Genomic DNA, 13885 nt, shown 5'->3' on the forward strand with positions numbered 1-13885 from the left:
TGTGCCGCTGTAAGGTGTGTAGTGTCGAAATAGCCTTTGAAGTCAAGGGGAGGTTTACCTTTGATTGCAATGGGGGAAGAACAAGTCCAGCACCGAGTGCTTTTGAAATTCCCACGCTCTGCGTATTCAGCAGCTGAGGAGTTTGCCCTACAAGTTGATCTGCCGGGTGCCGGCTCCAATCGATTAGGAACCATTTGATGAACTCTGATGACTCTGACATTCAGACCTACATTTAAGAGCCTAACCTGCAACCAGACACCGGTGTGAAATAGGGTGGAATGACCTGGCTGGGCAAACATTCGCTATGTGGATTTTTATTTAGCTCCTTTGCATGGTTAATTTCTTAGACTGGTCCAGGCAGGGATGCAGGCACTTTGCATTTAATATGTGGAATGGCAGTGCTCCTTTCAGTGTATCTGGGGAATGGAAAGAAATAACCATAGAGCTCCTAAGCCTTCCCCAGGTCTAGAGAGGACCAGGCAGTGCTGTAAGGGGGGGAACTTAATAAAGGCAGGAACTTCCTGCTCTCAGCTGTTTCCTCTGGAAGTATCAGGCTGGCGTCTCTCAGTACCTTGTGCATTGAGGGCTTGAATCCAATTGATGAGCTCTCCTGGGAACACCTTTGGGAATAAGGGTTCCAAGCGGTGAGTCTCTGGGCTAAAGGGGAATTACAGGGAGAGGCAGCTCCAGGGGAGGGGGAGAAACAGGCAGAGGCAGGAAATTGCTGTCTGGAGAAAAAGGCTGCCAGGACTAGGGGACCGTAGCTGAACTGTGGCTGGGGCCAGGGGGAACCCATCCAGGCAGCACGGGCCGGGCTGAGCCCAACAGTCAGGAGAGCATTTGCACAGTATTTAATTGTGTGTCCCTGTAAGGAGTGCGTTACAGGGTCTCGCTGGGGGAAACAGCCACTTGCTATTGTTGGTAGAATAGCGGCACTAAACGCTGCAGTCAGGCTCAGGTCACCACTGAACCAAGAAAACCTCAATTATTCACCCAGATCTATGCTGGTTTCCCTGGCCTGTGTTACGCAGGAGATCAGACTAGACTCTACGAACGTCTGCCAATCTCTCCCCACAGCCTTGAGCAAACCTCCATGGAAAATTCTCCATCAGCTGAATTCAGGGGCCAGTTGTTGCAATACGACACTCCAACTCCTCTCTGCTTTCACATCCTCAGCCAAACCTGCCATGATCTCCCGGCTGGAGCGAGGGGAGGAGCCGAGCATCTTCATTCTCCAGGACTCCAGGGAAAGGGAGGGCCTGAGAGGTGAGGAATGGGTGACACCAGCTCAGAGATTGTCTGGGAGAGCAGGGAAAAGCTGGGATCCCGGCAAAGCCACTGGGAGATCCCCAGTCTGTCTTCTCTTGTCTCCTGCAGGTGCTCTGGCCTCATGGCAGGCATCACTCCCGGCTCCCACCTGACCCCTGGCAGGAGCCCTCGCCTCCCCCAGCCTTGGGGGGATTCGCTTCCTGCCCATCAGCTGCATCTCTTTCTCTCGCTCTCCCCCAGAAGGTGCCAGGACAGCGAGTGAGAACGAGGAGGAGAACCTCCAGCAGGAAGGGTCTGCGGGAACAGAGCTGCACAGGACGTCAGCCACACAGCGGGGAGGAGCCAGCGAGAGCCCGGGAGGGACAGGACAGCAGCAGGGAGAGCCCCTAGAGGAGAACAAAGCCGCCCCAGGGGAGAAACCCTACCAGTGCACCCAGTGCCACAAACGCTTCAGCCGCAGCTCCAACCTGCTCCGTCACCAGCGCTCCCACACGGGTGAAAAGCCGTTTCACTGCACTGTGTGTGGGAAGGGCTTCACGCAGCGCGGGAACCTCACGGAGCACAGCCGGATCCACGCTGGGGAGCGCCCCTTCCGGTGCCCCCAGTGCGGGAAGGCCTTCGCCCTGAGTGCCTCCCTGCGCCAGCACCGGCGCACTCACACCGGGGAGCGGCCCTACACGTGCCTAGAGTGCGGGAAGGGCTTTGGGGTGAGCTCTGCGCTCGTGGTCCACCAACGCATCCACACCGGGGAGCGGCCCTACCGGTGCGGGGAGTGCGGGCACGGCTTCTGCCGCAGCTCCAACCTGATACGGCACCGGCGCACCCACACCGGGGAGCGGCCCTACCGCTGCACCCAGTGCGGCAAGCACTTTGGGGAGAGCTCCGCCCTGATCCAGCACCGGCGCACCCACGCCAGCGAGCACCCCTACCGGTGCCCTGACTGTGGGCAGGGCTTCAGCCAGGCCTCCCACCTGGCCCAGCACCAGCGCACCCACACCGGGGAGCGGCCCTATGCCTGTGCCGAGTGCGGGTGGCGCTTCGGGGAGAGCTCCAACCTCATCAAGCACCAGCGGGTGCACTCGGGGGAGCGGCCCTACAAGTGCCCCCGGTGCGGGAAAAGGTTCGGCCGCCACTCCAGCCTGATCCACCACCAGCGCACCCACTTGGACGCCAAGCCCTTCAAATGTCCTGACTGCGGGAAGGGCTTCACCCAGAGCAGCCGCTACACCCAGCACTGCCGGGTCCACGCCGGCCAGAAGCCCTACCAGTGCCCCCAGTGTGGGAAGGGCTTCAGCCAGAGCTCCCACTACACCTACCACCAGCGCGGCCACACGGGAGAGCGGCCCTTCCGCTGTGCCGGCTGCGGGAAGGGCTTTAGCCGCAGCTCCAACCTGATCCGGCACCAGAGGATCCACAGTGAGGGGACCCCTGCCAGCCAATGACATGGGGCGGGAGAAGGGTGGGAAGTTTGGGTGGAAGATTGACTACAGTTAGACCCCAGGAAATCAGCTCAGAGGGGCCCTGCCATGGACCCACCTGGGGGAGAGGGGTTCAGTCGTGATTCAGCACCAGGGAATCCCCATCCAAGAAAGCCCCTGCCATTGACCCACAGGCTGTGTGGGAAAGAAACTGACATGGTAACTCAGCCTCTGCCATCAAGTGAGTTCCCAGTGTGCTGCGGTGGCTGTGAAGGCTGGCCAGGGTCCTGGGAATGTGGAATAGGAACCAGGAGACCATCCCCAGAGACTATATCCAGTTCTGGTGCCCACAGTTCAAACCGGACGGTACATAATGACGGCCATACTGGGTCAGACCAAAGGTCCATCTAGCCCAATATCCTGTCTTCCGACAGTGGCCAATGCCAGGTGCTTTGGGGAATGAACAGCACAAGCAATCATTGAGTGATCCATCCCCTGTTGTCCACTCCCAGCTTCTGGTGGCACATTGGAGTGGGTTCATAGGCCTTGCCAGACTGGCTCAGATCCTAGCACCATCCAGTGCCATATTCCAACTCTGACAGTGTCCCAGCTGCTGCAGAGAAAGGTATGAGAACCCTACAGTAGCACATGTGGGGTAATCTGCCCCCCACGTTAGGTCTCAGCTTGGACTGTAACGGAGCCTAGTGGCCTGAAGTGCAGGCCACAAGAAGGATGCCAGGTCTGCAAAAACCTTCCTTGTAGTGAAAGACGGAAGAAGCTCAATCTCTTTGGTTTCTCCAAGGGAAGGCTCAGAGGTAACTTGATTCGGGTTTACACGCCCCTGCATGGGAAGGAGATTCCTGGTGGCAGATGGCTCTGTCATCGACAAAGTCTGAACGAGAGCCACCGCTGGGAGCTGCAGCAGACCGGAACGAAGGTGCACATTTTTGACTGTGCGGGGAAGCGGCCACTGGGGCAGTCTTCCCAAGGGACATGGTGGATTCTCCATCCCTGAGGGTCTTTAGATGGCGACTGGACGGTTGTCCTCGAAGACATGCTGTAGCTCTGCCACGAGCTGTGGGCTTCATCCAGAGGTCTCTGCGTTACGGAGATCAAACTAGAGGATGCCAACGGTCCCTTCTGGCCTTAAAATCACCTTTAAACTAGAGAGTCTCACGCTTTGTTGCTTCTGCAGGCAGAGCCCATTGTACAAGCCCGGGGCTCCTTGCATTCCTCTACTTCCCCTACTAGCTCCGGTGGGCCCCCCTCTCATCCCTTTCTGTTTCTGGGACTCCCCTCCTCACCACAACCTGCCCTATGCCTGGAGCTCTGTGTGCCCTGGCTGACTCCATCCCCCATACAATTATCCCCTGTTCACCTCCCATTCCTGGGGCTCTATCTGCCTCCCCATCCCCCATTCTCCCCTTCTATGTATCCCCACTTCCCCCATATCAGGGTCCCTCATTTTCCTTCTACCAGGGGTTCTCTATTCCCCCATTCCCAGGTCTCTGTGCTCTTATTCCCCCTCTACCAGGGTCCCTCATTCTCCCCCTCATGCCAGGGGCGCTGTATGCCCCCTCACACACCCCTTTGCCCCTTCCCCCTGTTTTTATTTTCTTTCTGTCTGGCAGCTAAGTCATGCAGGATGTCAACCTTTTAAACTGAGCTGGGGGTACTGGGACACAGGAAGGTGTGAACGGCTGTCATCAACCTCTTCTTCGAGCTATGGACAATTGCAGAGATGGTGGAAGCTGTAGCTCCGCTAACCAAAGACTAAGGGCTGTGTGCACCCCACATTTCCCCATTCTGGTTTATTTATTTTTTTGGGGCCAGATCCATGGAGTTCTGCCCATTGACGCCTAAAAATGGCCTGAAATTGTGGAATTGATGGTATTCAACAGTGATCACGTTACAAACCGACAGAGAAATGTCATCAAAGTTGAGTGTAGTGATGTGTGTGGAGATGCTTTGGTGGGAGCTTGAATCTTATCGGATGCCAAGAAAACCATGTTGAGAGAACTACATGGGGTGGGGGAGAAGGTTCAGAGCCTAGACATAATGGGCTCTAGAGTCTCATTGAAATCACTGGAGTGAGGCCACTTTATGCCAGCTGAGAGTCTGACCGCATTGGGTCTCCTCCATTTTCTTCCATACGGGGTAGAAGCCAGTGCCCTTGCTCATTAAGATGTCTTATAACCTTCACGTGTGGGGTGCCAGGGGACGGGCTGATATGGCAGGGGACCAGGTTTACGGGCTGACGTTATTTGGCAATCTGTTTTAGACACAGGGTTCTCTCAGCCAGGCTGAAAGGGAACTGAGTTCTGGAATGATCTGCATTAGAGTGAGTTACTTTCCCCTCCCCTGCTCAGCAGGAATCATTAACCCCCAGGCCCAGCCTGTACCCTAGAGATCTATGCCTGTCCCAAATTAAGAACATAAGAACGGCCATACTGGGTCAGACCAAAGGTCCATGTAGCCCAGCATAGGCACCGACTTCCACTGTTCCCGGTGGGTGCTCGACCCCACCCCTGCTCCTGGCCCCACCCCTGCACCGCCCTCGCCCTGCCCCATTCCAGCCCTTCCCCAAAGTCCCCACCCCCTTTCCCCAAGTCCCCGCCCTGCATCTCCTCCACCTCCTCTCCTCAGCTTGCCTCGTCCCTGCTCCTCCCCCCTCCCTCTTGGAAAGTCCTAAGCACCTCCAAACAGCTGTTTGGCGGTGGGAAGCACTGGGGGGGGAGAGAGGAGATGGGGCGGGGGGAGCTTGGCTGCCAGTGGGTGCAAAGCACCCACTAATTTTCCCCTGAGAGTGCTCCAGCCCTGGAACACCCATGGCGTCGGCGCCTATGTAGCCCAGTATCCTGTCCTCTGACAGTGGCCAATGCCAGGTGCGTCAGAGGGAATGAACAGAACCAGAATCATCAAGTGATCCCTCCCATCACCCATTCCCAGCTTCGGGATTTGGAATCCAAATGCTGCGGGCTCTTCCAATGATGCCTCTGGCCAGGACATCTGCATGGATTGAACCCAGGAGCTCTGCATCTAAAAGCTCAAGGCACGGCTGCCTGAGTGGTGGGATCTGAGCCCTCAGCTGAGAGGCTGTAGGAAGCTCATAAACGTCCATAAATAGTCTGGCCCCTAGATGGGGACACACGAGTCACCCTGTGTGGGTTATTCTTCGGGTTGGGGCGCAAGTCCCAAAGGCCACTAAAAACCAGAGCTCCCTGCGAGGCCAGACCATGGCCTCCTGGCCTCTCCAGCGCCTGGTTCCTCAGTACCAATTCAGGAGCCAGTGACATCTGGGGAATGTCCCCTCTGTGCCCAGAGCTGCCCCAGAGGCTCCCAGACATCTGACCATCCCCACCCCCAGTATCAGGTCCCTCGTGTGTACCCAGATCCCACTCCCACACTCTAGCTCCCGGAGCCAGGGCCGGATTTCCAATTAGGAACAGGAGGCACGTGCCCAGGGGCGCTGCCGGCGTTCTCAGGGCACCTAAAGGTCAAAAGGGGGTTAAAAGTTTCATATTTTTATGGAAAACCTGAAGGCCGGCTGTAGGCATGGCGGGGGGTGGAGGCTGAAGAGGCAATGCCTAGGGGCGGGTAAGGTATCAATCTGGCCCTGCCTGGAGCCCCCACTACAGGGGCAGGGGGTACAGCAGCCCAGGATATGCTAGGGCCCGGCCCGGGGGTGCAGGGTTCCCGGGAGGGCGAGAGGTTCCCGCATTGCAAGTGGGGTGCAAAGTATCCCCCATCTGCCTGCGGCGGGGGCTCAGACACCGGCTCCTCCCCGGGGTCTGTTGTGTCAGGGCGGGGGTCCTGGCTGGGGGAGATCAGCGGCTCTAGGCGGGCGGGGGGGGGCAGCTGACCGGTCTCCCGCTTGCCGGCGGCCTGGCGAGCTCAGAGTTAAAACCAGCGAGCTCCGAGCCCCGGGCCGGAAGGGAGCGGCCGGTGCTGCCCCGGCCCACATGCGGCGGGAGCGGGGAGAGGCGGCGGGGCCCCGGGGAGACGCAGCCGCAGAGGCAGGAAATCGCTGCCCGGTGGGGGGGGATCGGAGCCGAACTGGGACCGGAGAAACCCCCCCCCCGCCCCTCTCCGCAGCCAGCCCCGGGGTCTGTGGGGCTGAGCCCGGCAGGGTCCCGGCTCCAGCCCTGGGGTATTGCCTGCCCTGCCCTCCGCCTGCACGTTCAAGAAACCTCCCGTGCTTAGATCCACGTGCAGCTCTTCCCGCGGCTGTGTCCGGAGCCATCGCTACAAGGGGCCAGCGCCCCCCGTGTGCCTGGAGATCCCCGATTCCCCTGCAGGGGGCGCGGCCCATCTGCCCCCAGGGGTCTCCCTGCCTCAAAGGGCCCCTGGGAACCCCCCCCCACCAGCAGAGAGCCGGGCCGGGGTCCAAGCCTGGGCACATTCTCTGCACCAAGCCCTGGGGGGAGCTTTCACTGAGCCCCGTCTCACCTGTTTCTTCTCCTGAACAGAATTCCCCATCCTCGACCCGGCCACGATCCCCCAGATGGAGCGAGGGGAAGAGCCCAGGGTCCCAGATCTCCAGGGCGCCAAGGGAAAGGCGATCTTGAGAGGCGCTGGGGCAGGTGAGGAATGGGTGACACCAGCTTGGAGACCATCCAGGAACGAAGGGAAAAGCTGGGATCCCAGCAGAGCCGCTGGGAGCCCCCCAGGTCTGTCTCCGCCCGTCTGGCAGCACGTACACGCCTTGCTCAGGTTCGGTGCCCCATTGCTTTCACTCTTAAAAGGCAAAGGGTGCTGGGCCGGAAGGAGATGCAACATAGGGTTTGGCTTGACATAGCTCCTAGTATTGGGCCCTAGCAATGTATGGCCAGTTCCACAGCTAATGTCAATCCGTGTTGCTCGTTGATTCACACCAGCCCCATTGACTCCGGTGGAGCTACGGGTGATTTGCACCAGCTGGGGATCAGGCCCCATTGACTCCATCGGAGTGATGCCCATTTACACAAGCATGGGATCTAGCTTGATCTGCACCTTAAAGACCAGCTGGTACTCCCCGCGTCCTTCGTCCTTGTTAGAAAAGATGAAATGAGCATTGCAATATGAGTTTCAGATCTATCCTCATTATCCAAGGCTCTGAGTTTTCGCTCCTACCCTTCGTATCACATCCAAATATAAATAATTCCCTAGTTGTCTCGTCTCAATATCATCCCTAGCAGGTCACTCCCAGCTCCCACCTGTCCTGCCTAACGCCTGGCAGGAGCCCTCCCTCCCCTTAGCCTTTCTCTGAGGGCTCAGCTGGGCCAATGGAGCAGAACCTGCCCCTCCTCTCCCTTCAGGGAAGGGTTTGTGGGAATTCGCTTCCTGCCCATCAGGTTTTCTGCTCCGTGACAAATCCCTTTGCCTCCCTTCTCTCACCAGCACAGGGAACAAGCCCTGGCTGGATTCTCTCTCTCTCCCAGTAGGTGCCGGGACAATCAGTGAGAATGAGGAGGAGAATCCCCAGCATGAAGGGCCTGCGGAACCAGAGCAACACGGGACGTCCTGGAGCCCCAAGCATGGAGACGTTGGTGGGGCAGGACGGCAGCGAGGAGACCTCCCGAGGGAGAGCTCTGCTGAGCGGGAAGGAGATCCCTGGCAGCTCCACGACTCCTCTGGGCATCAGGAGGGGAGACTGACCATATGTGGGCAGTGTGGGAAGAGCTTCTCTCAATATGAAGACCTCGCTGAGCACCAGAGATCCCATAGAGGGGAGAGACCCCATCAATGCCCTGACTGCGGGAAGGGTTTCACCTGCAGCTCCCACCTCCTCCAGCACCAGCGCACCCACACTGGCGAGAGACCCTTCCAGTGCCCCGACTGCGGGAAGGGCTTTGGGGTCAGCTCTCACCTCGTTGTCCACCAGCGGGTCCACACGGGGGAGCGCCCCTACAAATGCCCCGACTGCGGGAAGGGCTTCAGCCAGAGCTCCCACCTGGCCAAGCACCAGCGCATCCACACCGGGGAGCGGCCCTACAGGTGTGCGGCCTGCGGGAAGAGCTTTGGGGACAGCTCCTACCTGATCCAGCACCAGCACACCCACACCGGGGAAAGCCCCGGCCTGGCCGGTGGGATGGGTGCGGAGGAGAGGCCTTACCCATGTCCCCAGTGCGGGAAGAGCTTTGGCACCAAGCTGGCCCTGAGCCGGCACCAGAAACTGCACAGCGAGGAGCGGCCCTATGAGTGCGCTGAATGCGGGAAGAGCTTCAAGCTGAGCCGGCTGCTTATCCAACACCAGCGGATCCACACCGGGGAGCGGCCCTACCGATGCCCCGACTGCGGGCAGAGCTTCGGCCGCAGCTCCCACCTCCGCTCGCACCAGCACATCCACACCGGCGAGAAACCCCACCCCTGCCCTGACTGCGGGAAGGGCTTCAGCCACGGCTTCCAGCTGGCTCAGCACCAGCGCGTCCACACGGGGGAGCGGCCCTACGGGTGCCCGGACTGCGGGCGCAGCTTCAGCCACCGCTCCACCCTCATCAAGCACCAGCGCACCCACACCGGGGAGCGGCCCTACCACTGCGCCCAGTGTGGCAAGGACTTCAACTGGAGCTCAGCGTTCATCAAGCATCGCCGGACCCACTCGGAGGAGCGGCCCTTCCGCTGCGCGGACTGCGGGAAGGGCTTCCGCGAGAGCTGCACCCTCATCCAGCACCAGAAGATCCACTCGGAAGAGAAACCCTACAAATGCCCCGACTGCTGCAAGAGCTTCAGCCTCAGCTCCTACCTCGCCAGGCACCAGAAAATGCACATGGTCTAGGGACGCCAGTGGGGGGGCCTGCCCTGCCCGCACAGGGGCATTGTGGGTACCTTTCTGAAGTGGGTATGCACCCCCTGCTTGCACAGAGATGTCCTCTTGCCTTCCCTCTGGTGACTGGAGCGTGTATCAGAATTTATGTGGAATTTGTGGCCCTGGAGGTTTTTAAGAACAGTTCCAGTTCTCGGACAGGTCCCACCTCTCATTGATGGTCTAGGTATAGTTGATCCTGCCTCAATCTGGAGGGGAGGACTAGATGACTTCTCAAGGACCCTTCCAGCCCTACATTTCTATGACTCTGTGAGTCTGCTGCTAACCCCTAAACCGATTTCGTCCCATGGGAAATTCAAACTTCGAATTTCAGAGATTTTAAAAATTTGATTTTTCGTCCCGGTTTGTTGAAAGCTGAGAATTTTTCACAAAATATTATTATGGGGCAAAATATTTCATCTGATTGATTGTTTTGACTGATTATATCGTCTATGATATGAGAGGCAGTGTGCTCTAGGGCAGTGTTTCGCCACCGGGGCCTTTTCTTGTGGCCACAGCTTCCTGGGCTGTGATGGGGGCGGAGAGACGCAAAGCAGTGGCCCCTCTGCCAGGGCCGCCAGCAGTGGTTGGTCTCTGCCCCCCTCTGGAGACACAAACGCCGGAGTTGCATGCAGGTGGGGAAAGTGAATTCCCCACTTTCCTGGGGGTTAGGGGGGCAAGCTTCAGCCATGGGGCTTTGGTCTCCATCCACGCAGTGGCAGGCTCTGGTTCAGGCTCTGACCCCAGGCTCACCATCCCCTACACCATCACACCCCCCCCCCCCCTCCCCCGCCCCCCCACCGCTATTATCCCTGGGCCCTGCAGCCTCCCTGCCCCCTCCCCATCCAGGGCTTAATCTGTCCCAGGGCTTGCCAGGCTGAGTAAGTCTGCTGTGAAAAGTGATATTCACAAACATACAAAGATCACTTTCACAGCAGAAGACTTACCAGCGAGCAAGTCTTAGGGGGGGAAAAAAAGTGCGACCAAAAAAGCAAAAGAAACAACAAAAAAAGAACATGCGAAGCACCTTATTTGTGTTCCTGTTGTTTATGTCCAGTGAAGAATAGAGACAACTGTAAATTATTTTTATTACTGAGTCGGAAAAAACCCTACATAAATAAATTACAATGATTTGGACATATGTGCATATTTATATGTTTTTCCTAAAGTTATTTAAATATTTTAGGAAAAATTGTCCGCACGGTCACCCGCAAGAGTTGGTGGCCACACTCTGAGGCCCTCAAAAACTTTGTTGTGAGAACCCCTGATCTAGTGGATCGCACACTGCACTGAGACATGGGTTCTAGTCCCAGCTCTGCCACTGGCCTGTTGGGTGACCTTGGGCATGTCATGTCACCCTTCTGTGCCTCAGTTTCCCCATCCGTAAAATGGAGGTGATGATACTTGACCTTTGTAAAACACTTTGAGATCTACTTGAGGAAAAGCACTGTATATAAGAGTGTTGCAGTATTATATTATAAATTTTAATATAAAGTAAAAGTCAAAATGATAAAGTAATATTCATAGATTCCAAGGCCAGAAGGACCATTATCATCAGCCAACCTGACCTCCTGCAGAACACAGGTCATAGAACTTCCCCCAAAAAATTCCAAGAGCAGAGCTTTTTTGAAAAACATACAATCTTGATTTAAACATTGCCAGTGATGGAGAATCCATCACTTCGTAAATTGTTCCAAAGGTTAATTACTCTCAATGTTAAAACTGACACCTTATTTCCAGTCTGAATTTGTCTAGCTTCAACTTCCGGCCTTTGGAAGTTGTTATAGCTTCTTCTGCTAGACGGAAGAGCCCATTATCACGTATTTGTTTCCCATGTAGGTACTTAGACTGTGATCAAGTCTATAACCTTCTCTTTGTTAAGCTAAATAGATAGTGACGGATCTCCTTGAGTCTATGAGGCAGGTTGTAGGGCTAACTGGTGTGATCATTGGAACCCCGCAGGAGATGGACTGGTAGCGCTGAAAGACGTGACTACCGAAGAACAGGGTCCCCAAGGGTAAGCCTGGGAATGAGTTACCCAGGCACTCAGAGACAGTGTTTGCATGAAAGTCACTGAGCTAGAGCTCTACAAATCTGGGTTTGGTTCCTGGTTCTGCCCCAGCCTCTTCATGAGATCGTGGGCATCTTTGTCTCAATGTCCCTATCTGTCCCTTTCTCTGTTTAGTTTGTAATTTCTTCAGGCCAGGAGCTATTTCTGACTTTGTGTCTTTGCAACACCCAGCACAACAGGGCCTCAAGATGCTACTGTAATACAAACAAAGAAATGGGAGTGTGAGACCTTACTATTTCTTTACTACCACAACAGAGTTGTGTGGCCCAGTTTGGGCAAGGGTAGGGTGCCTTAGACTTGGCTAATTTGGACACCTTGATCTTGGATACCTTTATGTGGTTGTCTCTTTGTTTTTTCCTAACAAATCTTGTTTCAGTGAGATCCACATTACCTTGGACTCTCAGGAATTTCCCAGAAGGATAAATGAGCCATCAACCTTTCGGGAGGGATGGGTGAATGGGACCTAACTGCTTGTGAATTATGGTCTAAAGGGTTGAAGCGAAGTGTGTCACTCCCTGGGCTATGTCTAAGGGACAGGTCAGTTCGGCTAAACCCATCAAGATCCCTCCTGACCCTGCCCAGCCAGCTCCGGAATTATGGTCCAGAGGGTAAGAGTCTTTCTCCTATGACTGTGTCACACCCAGCCAATGGCAGATACTGAATAACCAGGGCAAGTTGAAGGGGTGTAAGTTCACAGCAAGATTTCCTTTGCTTAGTGGGAGGTCCCTGTTATTTAACTCCATCTCTCCCAGCATTCTCTGTTTGCTGCTCTCCCTTGCCCGGGGTGAGGGGACTTCAGTCTGCAAGGGCTGGCATTGGTCCCATCTCACCACAGTGAGGATCTCGAAAAATGATCTGAGGGAGGTGAATGCTTCTATCTCTAGAGTGGTGGTGGGGAAAGCCAGCTGGGGTCTCTCCCTCTCCTCAGCAGACCCCAAAGGACACAACCCCATCTAGGGTGACCAGAGGTCCTGATTTTATAGGGACAGTCCTGATATTTGGGATTTAATGTTATATAGGCACCTATTACCCCCCACCCCCTGTCCTGATTTTTCATACTTGCTGTCTGGTCACCCTAACCCCATCCCAACTGCACCCAGTCTGCTCCCATGTACAACAGTCACGGAACCTTCCAAGCCTCAGTGTTCCATCTGCCCCCATGGCCATGGAACATTGCTGACCCCAAGATTCCATCTGTCACAGGTTCCAGGCCCCAATGCTCCACTTACCCTGGAACCTCCTGAGCCTCAAAGTTCCAACTGCCACAGACCCCTCCTAGCTGGAGCTATGAATGGGGGCGCCGGGCACAGGGGAGATGCAGAGAAGAGTCTCAGGGGAGGGAGGGAAACAGCAGCAGAGACAGGAAATCCCTGCCTGGAGGAATCGGCCGCAGGGACAGGGGGATGGGAACCTGTACCACAGCTGGGACCAGAGAGATCTCCCCCAGCCAGCCCTGGGAGCTGCATGGAGGGAGGCGAGGTCTGTGCAGCTGAGCCCAGACGGGTTCTCCACCCCCCCGAGAAGCTCCCAGGCATCCGGCCTCACCCCATCTCAATCTAAAATGGGTGATGGGGGGGGGGGGGAATCCATGACTGGTTGCATGTCACCCCAGCATTGTCAGATTCCAATGGGCTTTTCAGTATCAAACCTGGTCTTTGCAGGGCAGTTTCTCACTGTGTGACTTAAATAAAGCAGGATTATTTTTTTAAAGGAAACTAGGAAAAACAATTCCATCATGTGCCACCCTAAGAATCTTATCACATAGGTGACTGGCGTGGCCTGAGCCCCTTTTGTTCTGTGGACCAGCCACTAGAGGGGGATGTGGCAACGCTTTTAGCCCACAAGACCCACAATTAATTGGTCCGGTGGCACCTTAAAGACCAACAGATTTATTTGGGCATAAGCTTTCGTGGGTAAAAAACCTCACTTCTAAGCTTATGCCCAAATAAATTGGTTAGTCTTTAAGGTGCCACCGGACTCCCTTGTTGTTTTTGTGGATACAGATTAACACGGCTACCCCCCGATAATTAATTGGTCGACAACCACTGAATGTCGGATCAGCTTTCCTGAGTTCTCTCCCTGGCTCTGGGAGGGATGTGGGGCCTGGTGGGGTAGAGCAGGCTGGGCTGGGAGCCAGGACTCCTGGGTTCTATCTGCAGTGCTAGGAGGGGCGTGGAGTCTAGAGCAGTGGTTACAGATCAGATCATAGAGGGACACAGTGTTTTGGCCTGTTCCTTACAGAAGACAGTCCCCTCCCGGGCCTGGAGATGCTCCGGCCCCTGCTCCCCTAGTGAGGCTCCAGTTCCCAGCTGGCTGTGATCGCAGTGGCCCCTGGGGAATTAA

General features: G+C 56.1%; 1 protein-coding gene across 1 annotated transcript; it reads left to right on the forward strand.

The window, feature by feature from the left end:
* Positions 1-539: 539 nt before the first annotated feature.
* On the forward strand, positions 540-10440 carry LOC117876320 (zinc finger protein 345-like). Its single transcript, XM_034768358.1, has 5 exons — positions 540-644; positions 1078-1266; positions 1510-2685; positions 7692-7694; positions 8396-10440. The coding sequence occupies exons 2-5, from the start codon at positions 1188-1190 to the stop codon at positions 9442-9444; spliced, it is 2307 nt and encodes a 768-aa protein (XP_034624249.1). The 5' UTR covers positions 540-644; positions 1078-1187; the 3' UTR covers positions 9445-10440.
* The last annotated feature ends 3445 nt before the right edge of the window (positions 10441-13885 follow it).

This window comes from Trachemys scripta, chromosome 4 (genome assembly GCF_013100865.1).
Source record: "Trachemys scripta elegans isolate TJP31775 chromosome 4, CAS_Tse_1.0, whole genome shotgun sequence".
NCBI lineage: Eukaryota > Metazoa > Chordata > Testudines > Emydidae > Trachemys > Trachemys scripta.

Excerpts from the sequence above, each read along its gene's own strand:
- LOC117876320 (XM_034768358.1), top strand. The coding sequence starts at position 1,188 with ATGATCTCCCGGCTGGAGCGAGGGGAGGAGCCGAGCATCTTCATTCTC. Across the intron at positions 1,267-1,509 it reads GGAAAGGGAGGGCCTGAGAG|AAGGTGCCAGGACAGCGAGT; the intron begins GTGAGGAATGGG and ends GCTCTCCCCCAG.